The 18,964-nt window shown below is 28.5% G+C and overlaps 3 protein-coding genes across 3 annotated transcripts; 1 reads left to right on the plus strand and 2 right to left on the minus strand.

The window, feature by feature from the left end:
* Nucleotides 1-324: 324 nt before the first annotated feature.
* LOC100500124 (extensin-like protein) lies at nucleotides 325-1,245 on the plus strand. Its single transcript, NM_001250225.2, has one exon. It carries the CDS (start codon nucleotides 427-429, stop codon nucleotides 835-837), a length of 411 nt encoding a protein of 136 aa, NP_001237154.1. The 5' UTR covers nucleotides 325-426; the 3' UTR covers nucleotides 838-1,245.
* A 5,365-nt stretch (nucleotides 1,246-6,610) lies between these two features.
* On the minus strand, nucleotides 6,611-7,468 carry LOC100807391 (36.4 kDa proline-rich protein). Its single transcript, XM_003525768.5, has one exon. It carries the CDS (start codon nucleotides 7,405-7,407, stop codon nucleotides 6,868-6,870), a length of 540 nt encoding a protein of 179 aa, XP_003525816.1. The 5' UTR covers nucleotides 7,408-7,468; the 3' UTR covers nucleotides 6,611-6,867.
* Nucleotides 7,469-13,956: 6,488 nt separating this feature from the next.
* LOC100808460 (14 kDa proline-rich protein DC2.15) lies at nucleotides 13,957-14,789 on the minus strand. The gene has a single exon (XM_003525769.4). The coding sequence runs from the start codon at nucleotides 14,732-14,734 to the stop codon at nucleotides 14,354-14,356; it is 381 nt and encodes a 126-aa protein (XP_003525817.1). The 5' UTR covers nucleotides 14,735-14,789; the 3' UTR covers nucleotides 13,957-14,353.
* Nucleotides 14,790-18,964: the final 4,175 nt, after the last annotated feature.

Here is an 18,964-nt window from a genome sequence, read left to right on the forward strand (position 1 = left end):
AAAAATCACTCCAATTATTTTTATAATACCATATCTAGATTTAATTTATTTTTAAGAGAAAAATCACTCTCATGCATGCATTCATATGTTCCTTTTATCGGTAATATATAATACTTTTTTATATTTTTTATTAATAAAACTAATCTATCATTAATTATATCAATTTTGTAAATGTCTTTTAATTTAAGCTTTATATTTTACCTATATCGTACATATATAATACAAGAACTACTTGCTAATTTTTTAATAGACTCCTCATCATAACCCCCTTCACTTCAAAACACCATGAGCACTATATAAACTACCTTCCACAGCAAATTACTCCCATCCTCACAAACACTCTTCTCCTAAGCTCTAGCACTTAACTAGCAATATTAATTAGCATTTGCTAGAGAGACTAGGAGTATAAACATACCCCAGTTTAAGATGGCTTCAAAAACTTGTTCCTCCCTTGCCCTTTTCCTCACACTCAACCTCATTTTCTTCTCACTTGTTTCTGCATGCGGTTATACACCATGCCCTGGTCCAAACCCAAAGCCAAGGCCCAACCCCAACCCTAACCCTAACCCTAGCCCAAGTGGCTCCTGCCCCCGTGATGCACTCAAACTAGGTGTATGCGCCAATGTGCTAAACTTGGTGAACGTCACTTTGGGTCAACCACCAGTTACCCCTTGCTGCACCCTTCTCGATGGTCTCGTTGACCTTGAAGCTGCAGTGTGCCTATGCACTGCCCTCAAAGCAAACATTTTGGGCATCAACCTCAACCTTCCAATCTCACTCAGCTTGCTTCTCGATGTTTGCTCAAGGAAAGTCCCACGTGATTTCCAATGTGCCTAAGCTTATACTATCACATATCATCTTATATCCTTCTTCTGCTTCGGGTTTGCTCTAGTTGTGCTTTTCCATTTTTTATTTTTATTTTTCAAATTCTATTCATCAGTGTGTGATTCTGATTAATTTGTACGTGCATGGAGGGTTAACTTCCGATCGTTATTCCTTCCTTTTTGGTGGTATTTTAATTGTATGGTTAATTGGAGTGTTGCGATAAATAAAGTTCCCGATGCTGGCTTATGTAAATCGCAAGGGAACCAACAAGATGATGAACTATTGTGTTATTTATTTAATTTGATTGAGAAATTATTATTGTATTACTTACAAAGAATCCTTCTTAATATATTTCTGTCTTTTGTCTTTTTGGTAAATGAGATCAACAACTGATCAGTTATTTACTTGGCCCGTCTAATTAACTTTTGTCCATGCGCTCCAACAAGAGGAAAACAAATTCAGTAAAAGAATTAAAAGGAAGGAAGAACACAGGCGTTTGCAAATGAGCTCGTTATAAATATGCTACATCATATCTAATATATCACGAGATGACATAATCAAGCTATAGGTTGAAGATTTCGGGAAAACAAGAGAGTCCATGACGTTAATAAATAGTTGAAGCATTTACCCTCAATTTAACATATACTACCACGACTTCTGCTAACTACGGGGGAAGAAATTAACTACAATTAATGAATTACAAATGTATTATTGCATTACTTATTAAAAAAATGATTGCATATCTGAAACCATTGGCATCTTGTATGTCGTTTTTTTCCCTTGGACTTACATGTAAGGAATCAAAATAATAAACTACGTATTAAACCCAAAACAAGATAAATAAATAAACTACTTCATAACTTTGTTGAATTATTGTTAAAAATAGTTGAGATGCGCGATCCAACATGTCCAAGTACAAATTGAATTATTTTTGAATTTAATGGTAATACACTAATAATAGCTTAACGGTGACAACATAAATTTGGAACCTCTCCGTTCGCATGATCCAATTGAAGATTTGGAAGTCAAGGTAGGAGAGGAAGGAGCGGTGGAACTAGGTAGGAAGTGGAAGTGGAAGTGGAAGGAGTTTTTTGTTTAATTAAATGTATACATTAAATCATATTATTTGTTCCGCATTTAAAAAATAAAATAAAAAATTAAAACTATACCCGTTAACGTTAACGAATCAATGGTCAACATTTAAAATTTGAATAAAGGACTAAAATCATTGATTTTGAAAGATTGAAAAATTAAATGTATATATTTTAATATTTTTTTTATATATACGTATGTCAAAAATAGATTACAGATTTGAATAACCTTACCTCAATTATGTTCAAGAAATACTTTCCTTATAATTATAAAATGTATAATTGTTCCAACTAAATTAACCAACTAGTATGCATGTTTTAATGAATTTGTTTAAAATTTTCATTTTTTAGTTTCAAAGAGGATTTCTGAAAAAAATTAGTGAATAAAAAAATTTTGTGCAATATCCATTTTTTAAAATTAATACTACTATTTTATAAAAGTTTTGGGCTTCATATTTTTGTTTCGAAGGAGTAGCATGGCCATTTTGTGCTTCATGTTCAAAGGCAATCACGGCCATCAATCACCTTAATCAAAGTCATCATTGTATATTAATTAAGAAGCTCTTATAGGTGTAGACTCATCACATCTCACAGCAACCTCCACTAAGATATGTGATACACTCATGATGAAAAGAGCCATTAAACTTATTCGCACACTGCCTATAAATACTCTCATAACAACCTTAGCAAAGTACATATAATTCATACATCTTAGCTGTTATTCTGCCAAATATTGATTTAACCATTGAAGTCTATGCAGATATTCAGGCACGGTGTAGCCTATCCTCGTTTAAGTATAAGAGAAAGGTTTGATTAAGAGAAGTCCACGAATTACTGTAACAGTGTACCATTTCAGTTCGTCCAGAACAATATTATTTCCTGTTATTTTTTTTATGTCAGCACGCAGATTAATTAAACCTGAAATCTGTCTGGTAAGATCGTTGCTTTCTTGTATGGACAATATTATACATCACTTTTATTGAAGTCTATGACAACTAGCTTTTGAATAATCGGAGCACTATTTGTCCCGTGACATGCAACGTGGAGAAACTAGAAAAATGAAATAGATATTCTTCCCACTCAAGAAAAACATGTCGGGCGAGAGTTCATTTCTTTTATATAAATGTTTGATAGATATTTCATATGTTATCTAACATCTAAATAATATATATATATATATATATATATATATATATATAAATAGATTTATGATGATTTAATATGAAGAAATAAAATAAAAAGAAATAAAAGAAGTTAATAATTCATATCATTACTCTTTCTTTTTCCCTTTCATGTGGCACTTCTTACAAAAGCTAATGATCCAAGCTACGGAAATCTCTTTCCCAAATTCGATCAACAAAAACCCAAAGAATTTACGAGACAAATCACGTGAAAAATAAAATGCTTTTGCACTTCGTAAAAGTTCGAACACCGTGATGTTTAAAGGTTGACTTCACTCCACATAGATTGAGTGGTGTCTAGCTGGAAAAGAAAGGTTAATGCCATAATTAACTACATTAATTTCAGATCATTTTATATATTTTGTTAAATATTGTTTTATTTAAACTTAAATATTATTTTGCTTTCTAGTTTTCTTCTATCCATAATTTTAATCTTCATATTTCAAAATAAAAATATTTGGTTCTTCTAATTTAAAAAATTTAAAACTTTGGTGCAATGCTCAATTTAATCTATATTTTTTATTTCTTATATTTTAATTAATTCAATAATTTTTTCATAGTATCTTAAATGAATATGTTAATTTAGGATTCAATTAAATCAAAATAAAATGTAAGAAAATTTAAAATTCGGCCAAAATTGTGAGGATTCTAGAATAAGAAGAACAACATTATATTAAAGCCCTTTTATTTATTTTATACTACTATAAGTCAGGTAATAGAAGTTTCTCTAGTATATACTACCTTCATTCCTTTTAATTAATTCCCGAGTTTTGGATAAATTTTATTTTTATTTATTTATTATTTTCAAAGTTTAAGATTGCATTATGAATTATTATTTTGTCAATTATACTCTTACTTTCCACCTAGTTTTCAATTTAATTTTTACATATTCATTCATTATATGGGTAGAAACGAAAAAGGAGTAAAATACTAAAATTCACAACTATTTTATTACAATCAAAATAATTTATTGCATTTTTTTATTTCTACATAAAAATCTTTTAAAAAATAGATAAAAAACGAAGAGAATAATAAATATTTTCCAATTAAATACTTTTTTTTATCTTCGTTTCTTAACTTGTATATTTGGTCTTGCATCCCAATAGTCAGAAGGATTAGATTTCAACATCAATAATATTATAGATTAAGTCCAATATCTTAAAGCTTCTTTGAAATTAACTTTGTTCTATTCATGTAGCTCCATTAAAATCAACCTAAGCATTAAGTGCAAGAATCTTAAAGAACACATGTATCAAAAAGTTTTATACCTAGAACTATTTCAATACAAAACAATCAAACTTTGTTTCAACACATATATATACAAGATCTCTCATAATGCATATATGTAGCTCATAATTAGTTCATCAATGATTAGTTGACAAAAAGTATTAAAAATAAAGACGATCACTCACAATAATGAGCTCTAACAATAATGAACTCATAATCGTGACTCGAATAAAATTACCTATGAAAAAAAGACTTGTTGGAAACAAAAATAATGGTTTAAATTAAAAAAAACTATTTATTTTTATAAATTATCTTTAAAATCACTAAATTAAATAATCACTTATTTAAAGTGAATTAAACAAAAAAAAATTATATTATTTTTTCAATTGTTAAAAATATTTTTATGGATGAATAAGAGAAAATATCTTGAAATAGTCATAAGAAATATTTAATTTTTTAAAAAAATATGAATGAATTAGTTATGCATTCAAAAAAATGTTAATAGCTAAATTGGATAAATTTTATAAAATGGATCATGAATGAATTAGATTTTTTAATGAATTTTTAATGAATTGTTTATAGATTAGTGACTAACATTTTTAATACTTATAATTTTTAAATTTATCCATTTTAGTTTCTATAGTTAATAAATAGAATTTTTAATTCCTAAAATTTACATTTTAATATCCAAAAGGTTCCTATTATTATTTAACGAATGAGGTTAAAAAAATGTTAAGAACAATGACCTTTTAAAAATTAAAATATAAACTTTAAAAATTAAAAATTTATTTATTAAACTTATTATTATTTTTTATGATTTTATTTGATATGTTATTAATTTATTTTAATATTTTATTATTTAAAATATGTTATATGTTTTTAATATTATTTTATTTAAAACATGTTTTTTATTTTAATATTTTTATTTAAAAAGTTTTACCACTTTAAAGTCATAAAATAAAAAATAAAAAATTCTTTACGATTTCATCGCTGTTGAACATATGTGGTTATTAAAATTGAGTTATATAATTTATTTTTATTACAATATTTTATGATTTTTTTATTTCTCTTTTTTTTATGAATCTTTTTTATTTTTCTTTTCATCTTAATAATTATGTTGTCTCCCATTTTATTTTATTTTTTTACTCTTATCTTTCTCTGTTTGCTGTAAAAATATTGTCCAAACATGCACACCGTGCCGAAATAAATTTTCTGATAAGAACTTAAGATCATATATGGTCCCGATTGGTTGTCGTTGGCCTGATCTCGTCAATCTTTTGTTCTGACACCCCACACTGTATATATGCTTGTAGACACTAGGAAAATAACTCTTTTTACCCCTTTTACTCACACTTTATCCTATTTTTCTCGTATAAAGGATTGGAATCATGCAACAGGAAACACGGTAAAAATTAGATCAATCTAATGCATGGTATAACTTAATTTTACAACCAACATTTAATGAATGACAATATACAAATACCAAAATACTTAAAATAATGCCACCTACAAGTGCAGTAATTAATTTAAAGACAATCTATACGAATTGTAGTTAGATCAATAAGTAAACAAAATTATAGTGATTTGAGTTGGGAGCAGCAGCAACAGCAAACGAGGATTCATCTGTTAGAAATTAATGAATACTTGAAAAGCTAACAATATATATATATATATATATATATATATATATATATATATATATATATAACAATATTTTTACCTGCCACGAATACAGTGCTCTCGTTTATTCAAGTATTTTCCTTTTTAAATATAATAACTCAAACTAGTTTTCATCACAAATACGTTAAAACTATCCAAATTATACGCACATAAACAGAAAACTAGGACAGTTCACAAAAAAGTGCAGATGCGCATAAGGTTGTTCAGCGAATGTTTATAACCTTTTTTAATTAAGTTAACGATATCTATTTAAACTTCGTGAAGTCAGAATAATGAATAATGAAATGTGAAGGGAAGTATTTTGACTCACGAGACAAAATATATATTTCAAAATGTTAACACATTTTTTCCGACTGACTCTTTATTAGTTAAAATTTGTTAAAAAGCATAAACTTTTTCTCAGGCACTAATGGTGTTTTGCTATTTACTAACACTCATTTCACGAAATAAAAGTAAAAAACTACAAAAATAAAAAATCTTTCAAACCTATACATAATACATAGGTCGTACGAACTCTCCCAATCGAAACATATACTTTAACGTAAACCCTTGTATATACGTACGTATTCCGAGTTGTAGCAAAGAAAAAATAGATGAAGCACGGAATAGCAGTAACAACATTAAACGAACTTTATAGCAAAGAAACTACAACCCTCAAATTCGTAACAGGAAAACTTAGCAGTAAATCCTGAGAAGTATATAATTAATTAAAGCGTAAACTCATACACATAAAACGAAATAAGAGTCATTACATAAACCCTAATAGAAAAGATAAAGACATATTAATCTAGTAGTAAGTAGTAACTAACTAGAACTATATAGGCTTGAGTATTGGGGTAGTATGAAGTAGTGCATGCAGTGGTTTAATACAGCGGTGGACAAACAAAACCAGGAGGAGGAGTCTTCCCGCAAGTGACCAAGACTTGAAGTGCAATAGGAAGGAAGATGCTGAGGTTAAGAAGCTTAGCCCTAATAACGGTGCAAAGACAAATTGCAGCTTCAAGATCAAGCAACCCTTGTATAACTGGACAGCACACGTTCTCAACTGGGTTCCCTATTCCCACATGCACCAATCCTCCAAGCACATCCAAGCAAAGCCCCAATTTTAGGGCATCAACTGGGCATGTCCTTTGTGGAGGAGAACCACCACCACCGTGCGGCGGCGGGTATGGCGGTGAGATTGGTGGAGGGTATATCACCACCGGTGGCGGTACCACCGGAGGGTTGATTATGATTGGCGGCAGCGGAGGCGACACTTTCGGCCGGCCTCCTCCGTGATGGGGCGGCCCTTTGGGGTAACGTGGCGTAGTGCATGGCCCACATGCATATATTGGTGGCAAAAGATTTAACATTAATATTTTGAAGATGATGAACATAGCTTTAGCCTTTGATTTTGGAGACATGATGGTTAGGGTTTCTAAATTCTTCTTATTTATTTTCTATGTATGAGTTTGATATTTCCAGAGCTCGTAGTACAGTGTGTATATATATGGGTTGAATTAAGCTTTCATTTGGAAACCTTGAATAAAATATTCAAGCTGGTGCTGGTAAATGTTACACATGGCAGCATGTACGTAGAACATCCATCCACCAAGGCTTCTTCTAAGTGACAGAGAGAGAGAGAGAGGTAATTGAAGTTTTTGGAGTTTTCATGAGGGTTTCTCTGATTTCGAGAGTGATTCCGTGACTCGTTCAGTACAATCCGTGACCTGGTTCGAGTTCAAAACCAGTGTGTAGTCTCACATATTTTCATTGTTTTCTTTACATAATTTGCAATATTTGGCCTCTCTGGTGAAAGTTGTTTTCCTTTAAGATCGACTTGTTAATCAAAGATGCATATGTGATTAGAGTGGTAATTAAGGGTTTCAGTATCATTCTTTTTTTATGAATAACTGTGTTAACCTATTGATAAGTGTATCAATTTTATTAAAAATAATAAAGATTAAAATAGAAGTTTAAATGTTAAATCTATATGAACTTTGGTTAAGTTGTACTTAAGTAATGTAAACTCAATTATTAAATAATGAGAAGAAAAAATTATATATATAAAATTTGAGAGTAAAAAGGGCAAAAGAAAATTATAATAAGAAAATTAGACAATAACTTTAAATGTAAATGATGAATTCAGAATATGATAATGTTGGGATCTAGTATGCTTAATTACTCTTATGCAATATTATTAACGGTTTTCTCTATTAAATGTCTTTCCAATTTCCTCTCACATCTACTAATATGCTCAACTCGGATCCCTCATGCTGAAGAACCTAATTTATGTATTTTCTCTCTTAAATCCCTTTGCAAAGATGGAATAATAAACAATATTAAATATAAAGATGTATGCAGACACAACAAAGTAACTCTATCCTTAGAAATACAATGTTGAGATACTTTTTCTCAGTTCTTTAGACATTACTATTTCCCAATGAATAACTCGTAAAAAAAGATGCATGGATGGCCAAACCACATGCAGGAAAGAACAATAAAAATTAAAATTGCATTAATATATAGGTAAGAAGAGCAGTTACATTACAAGGGACTTTGGTTGTTAGGCTCCAACTGAGGGGGTTTAACCTCTCATAGACATGAGAGACTTTTACACTTTAGGGGGTTGATGCAGAGGGAAGACAGTGATAGATGACTAATAATAAGAAAAGAGAAATGGAAGAGGATTTTCCCTAAGGGATAAACCTCAGGCTTTTGATAGCTCTGAGACTCTGTGTCTTTTCTTCTTCTACTTCCTCCTCCTTATAAGTATTAGGTAACTTAATTTTCACAGTGACTTCGGGTTTTCGCGCTAAGCACACCTTTGAGTTTCGTCATGGACCTTTTTCGCGCTAAGCGTGTGTTGCGCGCTAGGCCTGTCTTACGCACTAAACAAGCTTTCGAATTCTTCCACTTTTTCTTCAAGATTTTTTCTTTCTGTTTTTGTATCAATTTTTCCTCTAAAACACTTGAAATCTTCTTTTAAATTTTGTTAATAAAAAATAACAAAAGTATTAATTTCTTCATTATTTCACTAAAAATAAAAAAAATAAAAAAATTACATTCATTTATTAATCTAAATTGACTATCAAATTAATTTATATCTCACAGTTATCAAGGTAAATAACTGGGACTACACATACAGGTAGACGAAGAGAGATAGAAATTGAGTTTCTTAACAATACTATATCTTGATCTTTACATTTTCAAAAATGTTTATTAAATATAAAAGTATTTATTTTAGATATGACATCCAACAATTGATTTGATGTTGCTTGTATATAAACCATTTATGTTTAAAGTTCCTTTTTTCTAAAACAAAAGAACACGATGAATCCATATGCTGAGCCGAATGCTGTCGGTGTTAATACCCGTAAGTAATGACTATACTTAATACGACTCAACTAAATTTCTTGATTTTAGAATAAATGATTTTAAATTATTAAATATTGAAATGTGTCAAATTAGCCTTAAGATAGAAGAATTAATGTTAGTATAGTCAACCAAGCCAAAGTGTCAATCTCTTCAAAACAATATCTCTCACGAATGAGGTAAATGTACACAAATAAAATATAAGCAGGGAGTGCTAGTATACATATCTAGGTATCAAATAGATATTGAAATGCAATTAAAAAGTTGTTATCCACACAAATATAAAATCAGATATGAATATTTTTCTATCAAACACTAATATAAACACAAGTACGTACTATAATATTTTATTAAGAAAAAATATTATCTAAACCCCACTTGTTATCATCCCTAGCTATCTCCGAGGAGAGTCCATGGCCACGGACGCGTTGGCTTTGTGCATGAATTGTCACAGCAAGATGTTGGGCCACACGGATTGGGAAGCTGCTTAGCTGTCCATGCAAGTCCAGAGTCACGACACATAGCATACTGTTTGAGGATAAATTCTAACAAATTCAAGATGTAATACTTAATATTTTTATTTGAAATAATTGTTCTAATTAAAATATTTGCTTTTTATTATTTAGTATAAAAAATATGAGTTTAATAACATTTATTTATAAATCATTAGAAATCATTCTTAATATAATATAAGATAGTTAATATAAATGTTAACAAATATCTTTTTGCACTATTGACTATTGTTTAGTGCGAACAAGGAGTATTTTTATGGGATGTAATCCTACTCAAGCTGCTTATCAGAAATCAAATTTAAGAGTATTAGTTAAGCTAGCTAGAACAACCCTGTCCTAGATCATTCATACACTCAGTCGCAATCTTTATACTACTTGTACATAGATTATTTATTGAAAATTATTCCTTGTATCTTTTTTAAATTTAAAATAATATTACTTATTTTATTTTTTATTTTGTATTACTCACATGTCTATTTATTTTTTTAAAATTATATATATCATAAATGAAATGAAAATATAATAAAAGCCATATTATAAAGTGAAAAATAGTTTTAATATAAATAAAGATATTAATTAAATGTTTTTAATTTGTATCCTATCGTTTTAAATTGACAAATTAAAAAATGAAGGTTAATTACTTATTTAAAATTATAATAAGACATTAATAATTTATATTAACAATAATTTTAATATAAATAATAAAGATATTAATTAAATTTTTTTAATTTGTATCCTATTGTTTTAAATTGTCAAATTAAAAAAAATGAAGGTTAATTACTTATTCAAAATTATAATGAGCCATTAATAAATTTTTGGTACCAAAAAGTTATTTAAGCCTAAAATAAAATAAAATAATTTATTATCTTTCTAATTCTTGGTTCCCTTCTTCTTCCTCTTTCCTGAAATAAAATTAAAAAAAATTAATCCCATGTTTATGTTGTCAGCAATAAAAGTAAGAGATGATAGCTATAAATCTGCATGAATTGGAATGAACAAATGTAATATCACATAAGGAAGAGGAAGAAGAAGAAGGGAGTGTATAATTCATGTGATGTAATGATAACCATAATTATTTTTTTATTTTAGATTTAAATAATTTTTTGATACCCATATAATAGGAGTATTTTTATGTTGGTACCTAATGTGAGGCTTTGTTTGAATATATATTTTTTGTTTTCATTTTCTATTTTTCATATTTTAAAAAGAATTTTTATTTTTAAATTTTCAAGATTTATAAAATATGTATTGAGAAGAAAGTACATTAAAGTATCATCGTATTTTTACTTCTTCAAAAAAGAATAAAAAAATATTTAAAACGTTGAGATGTTATTTTTAATTTTTATTTTATTTTTGAAAATATTTTTAGAGAAAATATTTTCTAAATTTTAGACAAACATATTTTAATTTTTATTTTCTTTTAAAATAAAAATTAAAAAATACCCTAAATCGAGTGTCACCTAACTTTTTTATTTTTTGTTTTGGTACCTAACAAATTTTTATTTTTAAAAAAGGTACTCACTATGAAAATGACTTGGTTTCTATGTCAACAATTTTTAAATTACCTAGACTTCGTGATGTGGTACTTCATTAGCCACACATCATCGGTACGTTAATGAAAATTCTCAAATGACAGATAGCTATTTTAAAAAAAAATTGTCAAGTATCATAATAAAAAAATAAACAAGAAGTTTAGATATATCAAAATCAATATCTCCCTATTTATAGGTAGCATGAGTTTATTTAAGTCTAATTTTTTAATAGAACTTAAATAATCTATGTCTATTTATGACTGGCTTAAATACAATATAATGCATTTTAAAAAATAGCTTCATTAAGTTTTTATGAATATTTTTTATATAGGAGTTTATGTTGTAAGAGTTTTAAATTCAATAAATTATTTACATTTAGATATATATTGATAACTGCTTATACGTTGTTTAAGTCGTACTTATAAAAGGCTGTCTTATTTTTAAAAACAATTATGATTCAAAATAAATTAAAAATTACAAAATAGATAATATAATGACAGTATATAAATCTAAAAAATATTAAAAATAGAAACCACTAGCCACTATTTACATAGTTTTAGTTTTCAAAAACATATATTTTAGAATCATAATTTTTTTTTTAAAAACAATCATTAAAATTTATGGATAGTAAATTTAAAAAATTTACAATTAGTTCCATAAAAAATTACCATACATGCACCTATCAGTAATATTAAAAATTGATATATTTAATAATTAAAATATAAATTAAGGTGCTAAAATTATATTATATATATCATTACATGATATAAAAAAATTAATATAAATATATAAAAATAGTAAATGATTTTCTAAGATAATTAACATATTAGGATTCAAACTCTGAATAGTTCTGGAAAAAAAAATAATTAATAGCTTAGGATTTCAACTCTTAATATTGTACGTATGTAAAGTTTGCAAGTCATAGCTCACTTCTATTATGACTAATACTATGGCCACATGTATTGTTGAGGGTGGGAGAGGTAATGGGAGTTAATCTTGATTACAGAAGTGGTATTTGGTATAAGGAATGATTTTCACGAACTGCACCAAATAATTTTAAAAATAAATAGCAACTAATTAACTATTTGGACCATTTGATGTACCCAAAAAACAAAACTATTTGGATTTGACGGAAAGCAAAGTAGTCAAATAAACAATTCTGACCAATCAAAACCCTTCAACTATTCTGTTATGTTATATGTAGCATTAGCTTGTTATTATATATGCTGTTGGGACAGGATTTTACTACATTTTTATCCCTTTTACCAACTTGAGCATGTTGCATATGTTGACCTATGATCTTGCATAAGTTACCCACATCTGATCATTTTTGTCTGTTTTTATACCATTATTAATTCTTCGTACATTTTCCTTCAAAATATATTTATTTATACCTCCCTCATTTTCCATGAATCCTCCATTTGAAACGGATACCTCCAAAATAAAATAGTACTACTTACTGTACCCGACTGTAAATATTGGTCAAACGCATCCCAGAATTGCATATGTTATCAGCTAAGGTACAATTCTCTTATTACCTGGATTGATATTTTTACGTAATTACTTTTGTACGAGGGGGCATTTATTTTGAGCTTTCTTAGACAATTATTTGAATGCTTTTGTAATCTTTCGGTTGGGTATTGGGCACATCTTGTGTTTAACTTTGACTCTTTAATGAAATCTATTGCTTATAAATAAAAAAATTGCTATATATTTACTATGTCTAGGTCGTTGATGAATATGACTATACATCACAAGCTCAAGCAGGTAGTGGCAAATGACAATTTGAGAAACAAAATTACAAAACATAAATAAATAATAATTGAGGTTGCGCACGCAGAATATCAACCACTTTCAAACACATAGAGATAGCACACATACATATATTAAAAAGTTTGCCTTCTTTACGAACTTAGATGACAAATCCTAGTTGGGCACAAGAACATCTTGCCCTCTTTATCATCAATATATTTTATCTTTTGCTTCTGACAAAAAAGAGAGACAAATCCTAGTTCTGTTTAAACAATATGGACGTGGAATTTCCTCGAATAATTTGTGTTAGAATAATTTCATTGCTGAATTTTTTTTTATCAGCAAAAGAAAATATATTGATTAGAGGTACAACGAATACCAAAAACCCATATAGAAAAAAAAAATTATGAGAGTATTCTTGACTTCAAAAAAAAAAACAGTACTAGACCCTCCCTCTATCTTCTAGCAGTAAATTATCTCTCTCAGACTTTCTTTCACCAAAATACAGTTCATTGGTGAAAGTGAAAATCTTCTTTTAAGTTCTTCTATTTTTGTACGCTGTCGACCTCTCTCTATGGGGAAGAGTATTGAAAAGCTTCCATTTCAATCTTTCTAGGGATTCGATTAAGCAAAGCAAAAAGCAATTAAAAAATACTTTTACTAGTCAACAGCCTCTGTCTCTTCATTCGAGTTCTACAGCCGATACATATATATCATTTCATAAGTGGTTTCAATGCTCAAATGGAAATTATGAAATGAAAAGGGAAGAAAAAACAGATTGAAAGAGGAAATAAATCATAGCTTAAATGAAGAACTTTTATTAGTCTAGAAAGTTCACTTAGAATACAAAGGACTGGTGAGTCTGACAGGGAAGAGACCAAGGAGCCTTCCATGTTTCAGCCATCACAACAATAATAATGACCAAGCTAGTACGAACCAAAGGTTCGTTGCCTAAGGGTGTATTTGTTTTACCGTTTAGTATGGATTCTGATGCACCATTTTATGAGAAGTAACAAATCTTGAACGTACATTCGGAGCTTGTTTAACAAAAATAACAAACATACATTAAATGGTACGTGCCAGACAGAATACAAAAGTACACAGAATATTATGAATAAATAACCAGTTAATATAGCAAAATATAGAACCTTAAGCATACTAATTAAGTATAGGAAACTAGTTATACGCGAAGTGTTGATTTAAGCGCAGACGAATCCCTTGGGAACACCCTTTCCACAGTAGTTGAGAAGCAAGCCCAACTTGACTGGGACATTGAGGTTGATGCCCAACACATTAGCCTTGAGAGCAGTGCAAAGGCACACAGCAGCTTCAAGATCAGCGAGACCCTGAATGAGATTGCAGCATGGGGTCTTTGGTGGCTTCCCAAGTTGCACGTTGATCAAACCTAACACATCAGCACACACACCAAACTTAAGGGTGTCTTTGGGGCAACTTGCTTGCTTTGGGGAAGGTGGGTGTTTGGGAACTTTGGGGGGTGGGTTGCATGGCACATATGTGGAGCTAACCACAGTGAAGAAAAGGATGTTGAGACACAAGAGAAGTGCAGCCTTGGATGCCATTTCTCACAATGGTGTAGGAAGTTGCTCACTGTCACAACACTACCCTTGCTATGGTTTGTTGTGTGAGCTTGGGATGGAGTTGAAGAGGAATGAGTGGGGGTTTTATAGGGTAGGATTTGGGGAGAGTCTGCGCGTGCTAGTGCACCCAGCAATTCTTTAGAATTCCCAAAATACCTCTTAACGTTTCCGCACTTAATGTTACACATGTGGAAGAACTTTCTTCTTTGAGGGAAGAACTTCTTCCGCAGGAAGCTACGGAAGAACCTTCTTCCGTGAGTTCTTACGGAATAACTTCTTCGAAAGAAAATTCTTTCGCAGTTGTAACATAACATTTTTCCGTGTCGCGTAAGAACTTCTTCTGCAGGAAGCCATGGAATAACCTTCTTCCGTGAGTTAATTTATTTTTTTGGTTTTTAAATTTTTGGATTATTTTGTATTTGTCTATGTTATTTTGTATTTTGTATTTTACTATTACAAAATTTAGTGCATATTTAATTCGGGTTATTATTACAAAATAAAAAATATTTATTTAATATATATAAAATTTTGTAATAGTAAAAAAATTTGTGAAAGTAAATATTTTTTATTTTTAAAAGAATATACGGATTAAATATTTTTTATTTAATCTAGGCTACTATTACAAAATTTAATGTATACTTAATTTGGATTACTATTACAAAATTTAATGCATTAAATATTTTTGTAATAGTAACCCGAATTAAAGCATTAAATATTTTTTATTTAATTCGGTTTACTATTATAAAATTTAGTGTATATTTAATTTGAGTTATTATTACAAAATAAAAAATATTTATTTAATATATATTAAATTTGTAATAGTAAAAAAATTTGTGATAGTTAATATTTTTTATTTTTAAAAAATATACAAATTAAACAATATATAGGTTATTAGCACAGTGCTATAACCAACCGGGATAATGAGATAATTATGTCATAAAATAAATAATGTTACTATACATATCACTACAATTTCTAATGCATATTTAATGCGCATGTAAATTTAAATAATAAATTTTATGATAATTAAATTTGATATAAATCATATGAATTATTTAATTTGTATATATATTTTTTTAAAAAAAAAATATTTACTATCACAAATTTTTTACTATTACAAAATTTAATATATATTAAATAAATATTTTTTATTTTATAACAGTAATCCGAATTAAATATGCATTAAATTTTATAATAGTAACTCGAATTAAATAAAAAATATTTAATGAATATTTAATTCAGGTTATTATTACAAAAATATTTAATGCATTAAATTTTGTAATAGTAACCCGAATTAAATAAAATATATTTAATGCATTAATTAAGGTTACGTTTACAAAAATATTTAATGTATTAAATTTTATAATGATAACCCAAATTAAATAAAAAATATTTAATTCGTATATTTTTTTAAAAAATAAAAATTATTTACTATCACAAATTTTTTTATTATTACAAAATTTAATATATATTAAATAAATATTTTTTAGTAATAATAACCTGAATTAAATATGCATTAAATTTTATAATAGTAAAATACAAAATACAAAATAATCCAAAAATTTAAAAACCAAAAAAGCAAATTAACTCACTGAAGAAGGTTCTTCCGCAGTTGAAAATAACAACAGCAGAAGAACCTTCTTCCGTGCGATCTCGCGGAAGAACCTTCTTCCATGTCATCCGGCGGAAGAAGTTCTTCTGCAGGAATCCACGGAAAAAGGTTCTTCCGCAGTTCAAAATCACGTTTTTTAAATAAGGGCAATATTGTCCTATCACATAATTACTGGGTGCACCAACAATTTGACTGGGTGCACCTAGCAACTCCCTTGGATTAATTTGGAGGCCCATGTTAGTGAACCCATTGGGTGGAAATTGAATAGGCTGGCAGTGGGGTCAGCAGGGAATAAGGAATATAAGAATATTTTTTTAAAAATTACACAGAATTTTTCGGATTTATCCTTATTATACTTAATACTTCACTGTTTTTTAATTGTCATAAAATCTCCTAATTCTTAGACTTTCATTAAATTCACCTCTTCTTGTTAAATTGTTACACTAATCTCCCTTTTTAAGCATAAAAAATCTTACACCATCTCCCTTAGGGCATAGTGAAAGGGAGTTCAAAGTAATATAAAAAAATAAAAGAGTATCCGATGTGATGAAAACAAATGAAGAATATATATGCAATTTATTCTAATATTAATGATATCAAGTATGGAACCAAAAATGCATTTTCCAATGTGGTTATAATTAGTTGTCAACTCGATGAAATCATTTCACGCATATGTTTCAATGGTTTGCTTACTGCTCCGTGGCCATAGTTAGTTGTTACTCATAGTATTTGCTTATCGAGGTTTTCTTATTATGATTTATTAATAGCTAACTATTTCATAATTTTTTGTCACAATTAGGACAATTAATGTTTTTACATGGTTTTCTTTACATCTCTAATGTGTATGAGTAAAAATTAACCAAGAATTACTACAACTTACAGGTTTTACCAATTGCATTAAAAATATTAATTACAGTACGTAAAAGGACTAGGGCTGTATTGCAATTTTACAATATTTTGTAGACCATGTTAACTTGCATGACCTGCTATTGCTAATACTTATACACATATCATCAATTAGAAAGTATATTTCATGACCTCAAATTTACAGGGCATAAAAGCAAAAACCCTTTATTAATTCTAACCGCGCTCATTTTCGATGTATTTTCCATTTTGAAACATATAGTTCCAAAATAAGCGTCACGTAATAAAATAGTACTTACTGCACGACTGTAAATATTGGTGCATGCAACACATAAATTCCCAGACTTGTTAATAGATATTTATTTATATGTACTGTGTCACTGTCATGATCTAGATAAATATGACTATACACATATATAACAAGGTCAAGCAGGTAGTGGCAAATGACAATTTGAGAAAAAAAATTCAAAACATAAATAAATAATAATAGAGCTTGCGCACGCAGACAAATCAGTCACGTTTAAACACCTATATACAGCACATATACATGTATACATCTTTCACGATGCTTTATTTATAAAACTTATCCAGCTTACAATCCATACTTTTTCACCAAACAAAAAAAACTATAATAAAAATTTACTTAGTTGACTTAAGTGACAAATGCTAGTTCTATTTAGCTTCAATGAATATCAATGTGTAACTCGTCGTATAATGAGAATTACTAGTCTCAAATTACCACAAACACCAGCGAAACCAGAGCTACATGCCATGTACAGAGGTTTACAATTTGCTTGGTCCAAAGGTATCCGAAACCTTATACGTGAGAATCAGATTCCATGACAGTTTTAAACTTCATTCGAAATGGATTGGAACATTCCCATCCTGTAGCAGCCATTATCATGCTGATTAGAGATTTCATGAGCTAGCAAAGATTGGTCACTCTCTTTCCTTCATATCTTGAGAGAGAGGGAAATAGTGTTGCAGATAGCTTGGCTAAGTGAGGTTCTTCTCAAGATAATAGCTGGATTGCTTTTGATGACTGCCCATCTAACTTAAGGATCCATCTCATTGTGAATGCTGCTGGAATTCAGTTCTTAAACTGAAATAGCTTGCTAGTTTCTTGTTTTCTTTGTTTCTTCTTTTGTCTTAAATTTATATTTCTGAAGCATAAAAAGAATAGTCTCAGATTCTTAATCACATATTTATTATCTCGATTAATCTTTATATAATATATAATCTAATATTTTAATTTATGAGAAAAAAATGAATAACACTTATCTAAAAGTTTTATATATATATAAATATATGAATAACACTTATCTAAAAGTTTTATATATATATATATATATATATAAAGTTAGTTGAGAATTAAGATAATAATAACAAGTTCAATTTGTTGATCAGTATATATGAATTATTATAAATTTTATAATATTTATTTTTAATTCTTGTAAATAAAAGAAAAAATTGAGGCAATAATAATTTCTCGTGTCATTTGTGTTAGGATAATTTCATTGGTTAATTAAAGTGAATTTTATTTCTTGTTATTTTCATTTTGTATTTTTTTTTCGATCTCTCTTTATGCGAAAGATAATTGAAAAGCCTTTTCAATCTTTCTATGGATTTCGTTTTAGAAAAGAAAAGAAAAAAAACAATTTAAACAACAATTTTACTCTACAGCGCTTTTACATCTGTTCTACTAGCCTCCTCTGCCTCTCCATTATTAGAGTTCT

The sequence above is a fragment of the Glycine max genome, chromosome 5 (assembly GCF_000004515.6).
Source record: "Glycine max cultivar Williams 82 chromosome 5, Glycine_max_v4.0, whole genome shotgun sequence".
Classification (NCBI taxonomy): Eukaryota; Viridiplantae; Streptophyta; class Magnoliopsida; order Fabales; family Fabaceae; genus Glycine; species Glycine max.